Raw genomic sequence first — 14,854 nt, 5'->3', positions numbered from 1 at the left:
CTTTTCTCTTAGTACGAATATCTATCCGTATTTTTTTTAAAGATGGGTAATTAAGTTTTGTTTATTTTACTTATTATTTTTTATAATTAATAGAATGTTTTTTAAAAAAGAATTATTATTTTTTATTTGTATAATAATTATAAGTTTATTGTATGGTCATAAGGCTGCATAGAGGGATTGGATAAGATCACCTAGAAGGAGAATTCGTTCAAACCATCTCGCATCATGCAATTATGATAAAAAAACAATGTTAACCGATTGTACGATCACAGAGGATGGGAGACCGAGTGGATAATCTTCAACAATAATTATCTTTAAACATTGCTCTAATCAAAATTAAGAGTAAAAACTACTTAAGGAGTAATGACTTGTAATTGATCGTTATTAAGATTTAATTTTAAATAAGTAATTGCATTTATTCTGAATTTAAAATTTTAGTGTAACACTTTAACAAATTTTATTTAATGTAACAAATCAAAATGCATTCCCAGTCTTAAACTCTTTTTCCTTTCAAAATTCTCAACTTCACGGATTCAATAACATATTTTAAAAAATTATGCACATATTGAATTAATCAAATTGTTGACACTTTTTCGATTATATATATATATATATATATATATATATATATATATATATATATATATATATATATATATATATATATATATATATATATATATATATATATATATATATATATATATATATATTTGTTACAATTTTTTACCTTATTTTAGTTTGATAGTGTTTTATATCAATTTATCCGAATGTTTTTGTTCTAAGTTTTGTATCTTATGTTTTTTCTTTAATTATATCTCTTTTCCTCGTCAAAAAGTAAATATTCAATATAATTATTTTTTTGTATACATACAAAGTTTAACATTTGTGAATTTAAATTATTATTGATGTTGCTAAGTGATGCAGTTATCATTTTTGAATGGTATATATATAATCACACATAATATTTTGGTTAATTAAATTCTCAATTACATCTGTCAACATTTTCATAAGAATTCTTCGAACCCTAAAGTTGAACCAGATCAATACTCGAGTTGGGCCAAATTTCAAACACGTATTCAGCCCAAAATACGCCCACATTCAACACTATACATTCCATAAAGTTTAAAATATTAATAGAATAATTAAAGTTGAAGGCAAGTCATTCATGAAGTGTATACTATTCCTTAGTATAACCCAAATTTGTTTTCACGTCCAAATCTTGATAATATTATAGAAAAATACGAATGGAGGAGAAAAATTATATAATAACTTAAGTTGTCTTTATCTTTTATCTATGTATATATGGAAATTGACCAAGACGAAAAACAGACTTGAGTCGTCGCAAGAAAATACCAATAATACTCACTTTTATTTCACTTCAAAGTCACTCAGTTTCCATGAGCTTCGCCAAACAAAGACTAAATCGTTGATATTGTGTTTTGCATTTTTTTTTCATTTAGCCTAATAGTTGTGGCTATAATTTAAAAATAAAAAATAAAAATTACAAGCACACACACACACACACACACATATATATATATATATATATATATATATATATATATATATATATATATATATATATATATATATATATATATATATATATATATATATATATATATATATATATATATATATATAATGACCATATTGAACATCATTATACTTGTGAGATTAATAACTCATCAATAGGCGATTTTGTTTTAAAATATTTATACCTAGATTTATTACAAAAATTTATCCATTGTCGAATATTTAAATTTTTTTTTAGCAAAAAATCTCTAAATATTCATAAAATCAAATAAAATATCTCAAATATCGTATTATGACGTAACTTTTTCAAGTTCAAATTTTTTGACTAGAAACTTTAAATAATTTATTTTTTTCAAAGTCAAATTTAATTTCAAATATTTAACTTAATTCAGCCAATTTACAGAAATAAGTTTAAGTTTTGTATATTACTAAATAAAAAGTTTATGATATTAACTAATAAAATACAATCTTAATACATTTGTTTAGAGCCGTGAATGAAATTTATATTGTATATAATAAAAAGGAATAGCTGAGTGAAGCTAAGTTGTTCCTCCAAAAGTAGTAAAAAGAAGATAGACATGAAAGAAGCTTGTAAAAATCTATGAATTGATGTGACAGTGTCAGTAGTACGATACTAAATGGTGAGATAAGTTAGAAGAAGGATTTAGATGTCCATGTCTTCCCTTCATCTTCTCCCGCGGAGACAAGCACAGGTTAGGTTTCTTTTTCTTCTTCTTTTCTTTCAATCTCCTCTCTTTCGCCCCCATTTGCCTAGGGTTCCTTCTGCTTTTCTGACTGTGCTTTTGGTTTTTTGTTTTCGATCTTCGATTTCCCGTTTTGTCAAGATCTTAACAAGTTATAACATACTCACTTTCATAACATGGATCAATTTTCTTCACCTTTTCTCTGTACGGCTCAAGAACACAAGCTTTTCTTTGCATACATGTGATCGACCCTCTTTGTTTTCTTTCTTTTTTGATGAAAACGGGTTCACATCAAAGCCGAAATTGCGAATCTTTGTTTGTGTTCTTAATCTCTCAGAACAATTTCTGACACACCTTATTTCATGTGAAACCTGTTCACTGTCAGAAGCAATAGGGCACGATTTTCTGGTCTGCTTGATTTTGACGAAAATGGTGAGGAAGAAGATACCGATCAAGAAGATCGTGGACGTAACTGCGAGGCAGGTGACATTCTCAAAGAGAAAGAGTGGCCTTTTGAAGAAAGCACGTGAGCTTTCTCTTCTTTGCGATGCTGAGATTGCTCTCATTGTCTTTTCACCTGGTGGCAAGCTCTTCGACTATGCAAGTTCAAGGTACCTTCTTTTGAGTTTTATCATTCCTTAATTTATAATAATGCTTCTAGGGTTGAGATGTTATCATCATGTTTGGATCTATTTGAGAGCTTCTAGATTTTCTTCAGTGAAGAAACTGTCATAAATTCTTCTAACATTGTTTGAAAATCGGAGCCATGTTATCTAGGTTTCACTTTTTTGGTTACCACATACAGCTTTCATCCCATTTAGTTAAGGAAAATGGTGGACAGTAAGAACTCCTGTCATGGGAAAAAAGGTTTTTTAACTTAGCATCTTTACATGAGCAAGGAAAAACAAAATTATGCTTTGCGTAAACCTTCGTTCCTACATTCATGAGTATATAAAAGTTCATTTACATAATTTTTTTATTTGTATATAAGTTAATTTTAATTTCTGATATAATATTTTTGTTTCCTTTTTCTTCTAAATGTTGTTATAAATAAACTTTACAAAAATGTCATAAATCATTTTAGTTGTATATAAACTTGTAGTTTTTATTTTTGTAACTTCACTCTTTCCATGAAATTATGAATGAAATGAAATATACACGCGTTGAACTGTTTTGTAGCTATATATAATATCTGATATATTTAGTTAAATGTGTAGTGGGAATGTAATAGTATGACGGGAATGATGAGTTATTCCATAGTGTTCTAATACATCCTATAGTTTTATATTATATAGGAGTAAAATGGTTTAAATATATTTTTTATTTAATTTTTCAGAGCATTTTTTATGTATAAATCGCAATAAAGTTCTAAATTCTAAAACAAATGATATTTTTAACGTATTTCCGTGAATACTTAAATTAATGGACACTCAAAGTTGTACAAACGGTAGACAATATTATTCAAAGACATTCATAATCAGTCATCTATATTAAGAAATTTATATTATGAAAACAAAGTACAAAATGCAACTTATGTTCAGCACTTAACCACAGGAGTAATTAAAATGGAAGAAAAATCAAGATTAATTTAAGCATTATTATTATTATTTTATTTAATGAGTCATTTATTGATTTTGGTTTTTGATTGTTGGATCGAGTGTAAAAGAAAAATAAAGAAGTGTATCAAAATTGAACTGATAAACCATATTGATATATTGTATAATTTTAAGATCAAATTAAGTAGGATTAAGAATCTAATTTCAAAGCTATGCTTTTACAAATTTAATCAAAACAGAATAAGAACAGGTTAATTATTGGCTGGAGATCTGAACCACAAAATTAATTAATCATTGGCTAAAGAAAGGCATTAATTCATTTTCTCTCTTTTATATATTAGCTTATAATGATCAAATTCTTTGCAAGGTCTGGATTAACTAAATCTCAATTTAATTTCTATGGGTTGTTAGAATAGTATTTTACAATATTAGTTAATTAAAATTTTGGTTGTTATAAGTTTTAATTAGTTCTTATAAAAGTAAAAAAAAAATCTTATATAGTGATTTTTTATTAGAATAGAAATTTAAATTTTTTTACCCATTTTCTCTATAAAATTCTTGGTTTGTGTAACATGCCAAAAATACAATGTAGAACCATATAATTGGAACATCACATTCATAATATTTCAGATTAGTTCTTACAAAAGATAGGACGTACGATTATGATCGAACGACCTTACAGAATAGTAGGGAGATAAAATTGTACAATGGCTACCACTACAACGAATGGTTTACAAAATACTTATTCCGAACGTTCCTAAGGTTCAGTCTTCACTTCCACCTCTTCTAGTGCTTCTTCCAGCAACTCTTCTTCTTCTGCTCCCACCCACAGGGTGATTATCGCAATGACAAAGACGAACGAACGGGAATACATGACAAGACAGAACATAAGGGTAAGTTAGTGTAATTTAATTAACTATGTTAACATACAATTCAGATACCCACATAATACAATTATACATATACAGAAATCATAAAACATGTTATAACCGATCACTTTACACTGACTGTCCGGACTAGTATGAATATGAGTTATGGTCGTTCGTGCACTCGTGGGTGATAATCTGGAAAACCATCAGTATTACCGCAGCATGGAAAAACCCTTGAGCTTGCCACACGAGGTTAACCCGTTATACCTCACCTTAGGTCAAGGTAATACATACTCTAACACCCTGAATTAGGCGTTACAGTTTATGTTTCATAAAATACATATATAATTTTTTTTTTTAATTTCAACACCAACAAAATATTACGTTCTTTATTACAACACAAGTCTTCTGAAAATAAAATTCCACACAGTTCATAAACTTTTGAAATTTAAAATTTCACACAGTTCGAAAATTCAAACATAGATTTATTTTAGAAATTCCCTATGTCTCCTTTTTCCCCACAAATCTCTCATCTTCTAAGCAAGTCCGGAACCATCTGCTAATTCATCTGAAATAGTTTCTGCTCTCACATAATATCACACATTATACGATCATTGCATTCACATACATAAACACAAACAGTAGGGTGAGCTAACCAAATCAAGAAATATACATTATCCACAATCTTACTAATATCACAAGTGTGGCAATCAATCCAATACATGCATCTCGAACATACTCAAGAATAAACTATTACACTATATAATATTTCTCAAGTTAGAACTATCAGTACATTTACTAGAGTCAATACAACATATTATTAACCTGCCTACTTACCAAAGCAAAGCAGTCAACAATCCTTCTGTCTACTTACCAAAGTAGTACAATAAGGTGATATTGTCTACTTACCAAGGTAGCACAATAAGGTGATATCGTCTACTTACCAAAGTAGTACAATAAGATGATATTGTCTACTTATCAAAGTAGCACAATAAGGTGATATCGTCTACTTACCAAAGTAGTACATTAAGATGATATTGTCTACTTACCAAAGTAGCACAATAAGGTAATATTCCGCCTACTTACCAAAGTAGTACGGTTTATGCCAAATTAATCTCTCATTATCTCACCTACTTACCAAAGTAGCGTCGGACTTCAAACATCTTCCCTCCCGACTTACTAAAGTCGTAGGAAAATAAATAAATTTCGAATTTACAATTATGACAATAATTCTTATACTACCCATCAAATTTTACCATAAACTTATTTACAATTCATGATTTAACTCAAATAATTATTACCAACTCAGTAATATTCAATATAATTTTATATTCTAATATAGAGTATATTATATTACTTATCTTCAAATTTTCAAAATACAACTACACATACAATTTAAGAATATAATTATTCAAGAATTTATCCAATACCAATAAATTTACTATATCGTGGAAAGATTACTCTTCACTCATATCAATAATTAAAATCTGAACCAATCAGACTAACAAACAATATGTTTAAATCATATGGTAAAATTTTCAGTCCAATCTAACAGTTAATGAGATGGAAATCATAATTTATGTATAAATGAACCAAAAACATAAATTAAGTAGTATTGAGATCCCTGAGGAGATACGAAACTAATATCTATAAATATGTATGTCCGATTTAAAATCTGAACGGTAAAAGTATGACGCCATCTTTTAGAAACAACATATTAAAATTTCAGGGTAATCTAACGACTAACTAAGTAGATATGGAGGTTTTACCGAGGTAACTCAGAGACAGAAGTTTAAGTGGTTCTCGGTTAAACTCAAAATGCAGAATGAATTCCTCTAAGCACAGACATCTAATTCTAAATCTGAACAGTCAAGATCACCTAATATGTCTTAAGAACTACATACTAAAGTTTAGCCTCAATCTAACGGTAAATGGAATATATATGAAATTTTTACCATTAAAACTTAAGAACATAATTACAGTGTTCATCAAATATTTCAAACTTTCGAAATTGCTTTCTCTAAACATAGACCTTAAATTATAAATCCGATCGGTCACCTTGTATTAATATGTCTTAGGGATCATATATCAAATTTTGAGGTTGATCTAACGGTCAAATAGGTCAGAATCTATATTTTACCGAGACAACTTGGTAACAGAACTACAGGGGTAACTAATTTACTCAAACATGCAGGATTTATTTCTCCAAGTACAGACTTCTATTTTCAAATCCGAACGGTCAAAGTGTATTAATAAGTCTTAGGTTTAACATATTCAAATTTTAGCTAAATCCAACGGTGAAAATAATTTATAGAAAAATTTCACCACAGTAACTCGAAAATAAGAAAGGATTAGCTAAATCCAACGGTGAAAACAATTTATAGAAAAATTACACAAGTCAATAGATAATTACCATTACCAAAATTTTAACATATTAGTACTCATATTCATGATCATAACAAGAAAGGATTAGCTCCCCTACCTCTTCTCCTTGCAAGCAATTCTTCACTCTTGATACTCCTAGACCGCCACCTTTGCTTGTTTTCACTCTCAAATTCAAAGAAAATTCTAACTTAAATCCCTCTTCTCTTCTCCTCCTCTCTTTTGGTCTTAATAAGCTTATATCAAGAGAATGAAGCCTCTTGAAAGATGCTTGCAGTAATACAATGGAAAGAAAAAAAAAAAAAACAAATGAAAGGGATGGGTCCCCTTTACCAAAACATGCACCCATGTTTCACGGGAGACAAAACATCAACCTCCATGCTTCAATATTATCTTCTTATTTTCTATATTAGTATTAATTTTTTTTATTTATTATTAATTTATAATTATGTCCCCTCCTTTTAACCAAAGATTGCCAGTACAAATTGCATCAAATTCAAATAATTAATAAAAGAAAAACGAAGCTAAACAAAATGGTAAAAAAAATACAAACAATAGTCTTTATCTTACATATGCAGAATATGTTTGAAACTAATTACACTAACCAAAAATTTATTTATTTATTATTATTATTTTTCATACTTTCTACATACTAATGCACACCATAATTAATTATTCAAAACCATAACATACATAAAATTACTTTTATTTTTCTATAGGTGTTACACATACCGCCCAGGCTAGGGTCTCCTGCTATTCTCACCACATGCATCACCATTCTCTACTTGAGACTCAGTGACCATTAGAATTTCAGGATGAACGCCAATACTAAGTTTTTCCTATTCATACTTTTACCACATTACAACCAATCACTGAGACATTCCTCCTTGGAATTCTCTTTTAGATCCATATATAATTTTCACATCATACTTTCTCATCCATCACATCTTTAAATAAATATCACACCTAACAGTACAACAATAACCCCACCTTTGAACACGACCGAACGTGAAAGATCAACATAACATATGAACAAGACCGAACGGGAGAGCACTCCCAATATGAGAACATGATCTAACGGTCATTTAGAGAATAAGACTCAAGCAGGAGTCGAACACTTGGATTTATATCAAGCACTTATGATTTAGAACGAACAATATTGTCTTAGACCAAACACTATTAACTTAGTACAAGTACGATATTGAGCACTAGTATGAGAACGAGCGCTCATAAGAGACCACACAACTCAATAATATTGATTGCTAACACTATCATAAACACTTAGTACAAAACCCAGAATATTGCATATAACAGTCCACACCCAAAATCACCGAACATCAAATAATTCAATTTCACATACATGCATGATCATCAAACAACAGTTTCATACATCAAAACTAAGTAATTAAATTAGCTAGCTTCCCTTACCTCTTAAGCATAACCGAACGTTCACAATGCATAATAGGGTTCTCCTCTACTAGAGGCCTTAACGTTCTACAGTCACGCTTTAAGAAACTAAATCAAACACAAGACCAGAAATACTCAGAATGAGAGGATCAACTCATGCAACCAAAAATCTGAGTTTGCATGCGATAGAAAACACACGGCTGAGGGAGAGATGAACTTACCAGCTCGGAATCAAAAACTGATCGGTTCAAACGAACGCCCTCGACGCTCTAGTATGAGAACGAGTGCTCATAAGAGACCACACAACTCAATAATACCGATTTCTAACACTATCATAAACACTTAGGACAAAACCGAGCAATATATCGAACGAGTGCTGGTCCAAGACCAAACACTTACCAAGAACGAGCACTAGTACAAGACTGAGCACTACCAAGACCGAGCACTAGTACAGAACAAGCACTACCAAGACAGTACATGACCGAGCGTTGTCACTAGCATAATGGCTAGTACAAGACCGAGCACTATCACTGGCCTAACGGCTAGTACAAGACCGAGCGCTAGTACTATCATAAATAATAGTATAAAACCGAAAACTGTATCAAGAGCGAGCGCTACTGAAACCGAACGCTTGGTCCCAGACCAAGCACTACTAAACTTAAGTAAACATGAAGGAATATACATATACAATTACGCCACACTTATTTTTAATGAAAAATAATGATAACATCTATGATTTTACGTATTATAGAATACATTAACTAAACTGTTTAGGAAACATAAAGAATAATTATACTCAGACCGAATGCTTACTATTAAACCGAACAACACATAACCAAATTATCACTACGAAGCCTAATACCGCTAAGCCCAAATATATGACCAGACCGAGCGTTCTATACCGATCGATTTTCTACAAAACTTGTAGAACTTCTCAACCACTTCACAAATTTCATCCAAACCCAGAATATTGCATATAACAGTCCACACCCAAAATCACCGAACATCAAATAATTCAATATCACATACATGCATGATCATCAAACAACAGTTTCATACATCAAAACTAAGCAATTAAATTAGTTAGCTTCCCTTACCTCTTAAGCGTAACCGAATGTTCACAATGCAGAATAGGGTTCTCCTCTACCAGAGGCCTTAACGTTCTACAGTCACGCTTTAAGAAACTAAATCAAACACAAGACCATAAATACTCAGAATGAGAGGATCAACTCATGCAACCAAAAATCTGGGTTTGCATGCGACAAAAAACACACGGCTGAGGGAGAGATGAACTTACCAGCTCGGAATCAAAAACTGATCGGTTCAAACAAACGCCCTCGACGCCGGGAATGTTCAGGTGTGGTCTGTTTGATGATCAGAAGAAGAAAAGAGTAAGATTTCTTAGAGAGAAGATGAAGAAATCTAGAGAGAAGGAGGAGAAAACGAAAGTTCAAGACTTTGGGGAAGAAGGGTGCATGTAGAAGTGGCGTGAATTTTTGAAAACTTAGAGTTTTACTTCTATCGTCAAAACCGAACGGCTAACCTCATGCTACCACCTATTTTCCACTTTCTGAAATTCTTACTCTCTTCTTGACAGTTGGCTTTCACTCAAATGGGATTTCTTAGTGGATATTGAATGCCCAAATTTGAGCTTAAATATGCGGGAAACAAAACTATGTATTCAGTGGAACAAATGTAAAAGTAATAAGGGAAGGATACTAAAATAGATTGATTCTCATAAAAGTTATATTAGATATAATTAATTATAAAAAAGAGTTATATATTAGTGGTTTATGATTGAATGAAGTATTACATGTGTTATTTGTACTTTATACATTTGCTATAAATTTCAATTAAAGGTGGAAATATTTATGTAAACTTTTATGATAGATATTTGATGTTATTGTTGTTTAACGTGCAGCCTTTTTTGTGTTATTTGAAGTATGCAGAAAATAACTGAAAGATATATTTTATGCTCAGAGTGGAACCTTGACAAACTAGACCAGTCATATCCTACGGAGCAGGTACTTTTTTCTTGTTTTTTTTTTAATTTCACTGCTGGTGTTTAATTGTGGATTTAAGGATTTTAATGACAAAAAAAAATCAATATTTATGATTCTGATCGTTCTGGGAAAGGATTTTACGATTATGAGGAAGAAACAATGCAATCGCTCTAGTGTAAAAAAAAGGTGGATGATAAATAAAAAGAGTATAAAAAAAAGCTGTTATGTTGTTAGAGAAAAAGATAAAATTTTAATTTTGAAATAAAATATTTCAGTAAAAAAATAAGATATATAAAGAGTGGTAAAAACATTCAGGAACCAAAATTCATATCCTGATAAAAGTTCTACATATAGACAAAGTTTGCATTGTCTGTAGCATTTAAACAAGATAATTTTATAGCTGAAGTCCTTGATTATTTTCTTGCATAGAGATTGAAGTTCAATCTCCTTCTTCTTCTCAAAGAGTAAAACCTCGCTAGAAAACACTTATAAAAGCCTTACAAAGACAAGTTCTAGGAAGTATAAGGTTGTGGAGTGTTTGGTTGAATTGGTCCAAGGGTCGGCTTCTTTGCTCTGCTTTCTTTCCATCGTCCAATCCTCTCCGAGCACGCAATCCACACCGATGGGTTGTTGACTTACAGAAGACATTTTGACGCTGAAGTCTCACTATTTTATTATAATAGATCAAGATATTACCTGAACATTAACTCTATATTTATGTGGCTTATAGCAATCAAGCTCATTAATTCATATTTGATATAACAATAATGCCGTATATTTATATTTGATACGGCAATCAAACCATTAATATCTGCTAATATATATAAATGACCATTAACTTTGATCAATATATTTCATATAGTACATGAGTTTATGGATCAACGTGGGAAGCTAATATATATAAATGATCATTAACTTTTATCACTATATTTCATATAGTACATGGGTTTATGGATCAACGTGGGAAAGTAAATCGTAGGGTACATGGTGTAGAATTTTAATGTCTGTCATAAAATATATATGCAGTGAAAATGCTTTCTCTTTGTAATGGAAGGAGTTTGTGATGTTTCTCCACCAAGACTTAGATTATAAACTACAAAGAAAAGAAAATGAAGAAGACAGATATGTGTCTAAAAAGGCATAATCATGGAAATTTCCATCCATTGACCTTCCTTCAAGGATGATTGATGATAGAGCCATTAGATATCTGATTAATTAATTAAAAGTCAATTTAGAGATCAATTTATTTGATACTCAAAAATTTAATAGCTGGTGTCAGTGATTAATTTAGAAACTAATTTATTATAGTAATTAATAATTTTTATTTTATAAATTGGTATCTAAATTTGTTGTTAGAATGATTAATTATTTTTGTGATTAAAATTGATAATTATTTAGAGATTTTCTTGATATTTCATTATCTACGTAAACTTTGTAACATCAACAAAAGGAAACACGTATGTGTCAACATCCATGATCTGAAGGACTTTTCAAGATATCCTCTGATTGAGTATATGCTTATAACTTTTCATGTTAGTAAATGTCATTTCTTTAGTAGTGTGCATCTAATTTGTGTGGTCATTGTACAGGGTAATGCTTCTTTGAACAAGCAATTGGAAGATAGGAGTCGTGAAATGAGGTATGTCTAACGTGCAATCTTTTGATGATTTCATCACAAAAAAGGGTTTATTTTGTGATGCATATAAGTTCACATCTATTGTAATTTTACAATTTCATCTCAGACAGCTGAATGGAGAAGAGTTGGAAGGATTGAACCTAAAGGAACTACAGAAATTAGAAGAACGACTTGATTCATCCTTGAACAGTGTTTATAAAGCCAAGGTCCATGATTCCCTCCTCTCATCACTTTTTCCTTTATTACACTCTTTAACATTGAACGTCTTTCAGGTTCAAATTTTTTTAGCAGAGATCACCATACTTTCGCAGAAGGTATAAAGCTCATATTCATCATCAAAATAATCTTATTATGCATTTGTGAGCTTCTTAAAGTATGTTCAACCTCAAATTCTTTTAAATTCTTTTTTAATATATTTTATGAATAAATTTGGCATTAATTATAGTGTGATTAAGTTATTAAATTTGACATAAATGTAACGTAGACTTCATTGAGGGTAAATCTTTATTAAAAAAACGTCTTCAGCTTTTTTAGTAAATTTCTTTTCTGATTTATATATATTTTATCTGCAAGGTTCAAACCTAAATTTTTGTTTAAGATATCCAAATTCAATTACGCTCGTATCAACACAATCTCAATGCATTGAAATGAATTAAATTGGTATAACCTATGCTTAACGGAAATTAAATTATGAAAAAAAAAATTTTAACAGCTTTTTTTAACTTTTTTACAACAGTCTATAAAGTAGTCTATGATTAGTCTTTTTCAAATAAAATATATGGACCAATAAAATAGGGACACGTATTCTGTTTGAAAAATTTATTAAAAAAAATTGTTAACCTATAATAGTACTTAAATTATTAGTATAAACATGATTGATTTGTATCATGCATTATGTCATATATAGTTCAGTATTGCTATCATAATTTCTGCTGCTTTATACGTTGTCTTAATAATCTCTGCCACACCCTGGCTCTATGATGCTCAATTATAACTTCTCATTTCCCTATGCAGCAAAACAAACTCAAGGAAGATAACCAACTGATAAAACAGGTAACCAGTTTTCACTTTTACTATTTTCACGAATAAAATTTATCAGTCGTTAGGGTTTTCTGGTTTTGCTACAAATTTGTCCTAGTAAACTCATATGCATATATTATTCAAGTTCTCGTCCTGTTACAAAAGAAAATCACAAGGAAATGCCATCTTTGCTATTTCTAACACCAAAATCTTGTGGAATAAAAGGGTTTAAACAGCAAACTGAAAATAATACAATAGATGCACTTAATCTAGCTATATAAATAGAAGAAAAATGTTTTTTTATATAACAACTTTTTTTTACAACCTTTTTAACCTTTTTATCATATCTATGTGGTAGTTCCTTGTCAGTCCATTTTAAATATACGAACCAATAAAATAAGATTGTTAAAAGTTGTTAAGATATCATGGTCCTAGAAATAAGATTTTTATCAGACTAACCACACCACAACATCGGAGTGTATTTTTCCTTTCTTCCTCGAATAGTTTCACAGATCAGAAAACTAACAGTTGGAAAGTGCTGACAGTATATACTCTGCTTTTGTTTTCAATATTCTTTAAGTGATGTTCTTAAGATACTTATTAGCAGTGTTTTTATTAGTATGTGATCTTTTTTATAGCTCCTCTTGTTTGTCACTGTAGAAAATAAAGCATGTACAAGAGCAATCCTTTGACACCTCCCTCACATTGGGGTAAGTTTCTTGGAGGCATTCTTTGAAAAGATTCAATCTTTTTTGTTTGATGTAGATTTAGAATTCATGAATAAGAAAACTGAAACTTCATTATTTTTTATTCATGCACAAAAGTGGATGATTTACTTTCTAAATGAGTAGTTGTTTTGCAATGCTGTGCAGGCTACCTTTGCCATCTGCCTCAAAATAGAGTTTCTCAGCATTGAGGGAACCACCATGCAGTCTTTTAGTTAGTGAGCAAAAGGAAGAGTGAACGAAAACAATGGTTTTTGTATATATATATATATATATATATATATATATATATATATATATATATATATAAGGTGGCCATTGCAGAGTCTTGAATAATGACACTCTCTCCCAGTTCTGCCAATATTTATTTTTCTGGTAATTTCTGTTTGTTAATTAGCATAAACAGTAATGCATTCAGATATAATAGTACCGTATTTATCTCCAAATTTTCTAGGTTATTACTTCAAACTCAAACGTGAATATACTATCTTGGGATTTAGGATCAGAGTTTAGGGATTAAGTGTAGGGAATATTATAATTATATATACATTGTTTGTTTTGAAATCGGGTATTTTAAGTCCTAAATCAATTTAAACTAATTTTATATTTATATAACATATCATATGTATAATATAGAATTTAATTTTTAATATATATGTGTTTTTTCTCTATTTATCTAACGTTTACAATTTTATAAAATAAATTATTATTTAAATGTTAAACTATTTTTTGAAAAATTCATGAAACTTTTAAATTTAATTAAAAGTACACATAACCTGATTAAATAAGATTAACTATATTTTTTACCTCCCGTTAAAATTTTGGAAATTATGTCCATTCGTATTTCCACCTATCATTGATTATGAAATGATGGTGTAAAGTGAAAAATAATAAAATAAACTATGAAAGTAATTGTCAAACCCTTGTCTTAAACTTTCGACATTAAATTTAATAAAGGATTATATTATGATGTGGTCTTGTTTACATAGAAAATATGAGATATTCTAGTGAGT

The 14,854-nt window shown here is 29.8% G+C and overlaps 1 protein-coding gene across 1 annotated transcript; it reads left to right on the top strand.

Moving 5' to 3' along the window:
* The first annotated feature begins 2,120 nt into the window (after nt 1-2,120).
* LOC108341713 (MADS-box protein JOINTLESS-like) lies at nt 2,121-14,103 on the top strand. The gene is made up of 9 exons (XM_017579359.2): nt 2,121-2,252; nt 2,629-2,854; nt 10,400-10,481; nt 12,050-12,099; nt 12,203-12,302; nt 12,369-12,410; nt 13,111-13,149; nt 13,777-13,826; nt 13,989-14,103. The coding sequence occupies exons 2-9, from the start codon at nt 2,673-2,675 to the stop codon at nt 14,014-14,016; spliced, it is 573 nt and encodes a 190-aa protein (XP_017434848.2). The 5' UTR covers nt 2,121-2,252; nt 2,629-2,672; the 3' UTR covers nt 14,017-14,103.
* The last annotated feature ends 751 nt before the right edge of the window (nt 14,104-14,854 follow it).

The sequence above is a fragment of the Vigna angularis genome, chromosome 6 (genome assembly GCF_016808095.1).
Source record: "Vigna angularis cultivar LongXiaoDou No.4 chromosome 6, ASM1680809v1, whole genome shotgun sequence".
Lineage (NCBI taxonomy): Eukaryota > Viridiplantae > Streptophyta > Magnoliopsida > Fabales > Fabaceae > Vigna > Vigna angularis.
This window is presented reverse-complemented; position numbering and strand designations above follow the sequence as displayed.

Excerpts from the sequence above, each read along its gene's own strand:
- LOC108341713 (XM_017579359.2), top strand. The coding sequence starts at position 2,673 with ATGGTGAGGAAGAAGATACCGATCAAGAAGATCGTGGACGTAACTGCG. Across the intron at positions 2,855-10,399 it reads TTCGACTATGCAAGTTCAAG|TATGCAGAAAATAACTGAAA; the intron begins GTACCTTCTTTT and ends TGTTATTTGAAG. Across the intron at positions 13,827-13,988 it reads GACACCTCCCTCACATTGGG|GCTACCTTTGCCATCTGCCT; the intron begins GTAAGTTTCTTG and ends AATGCTGTGCAG.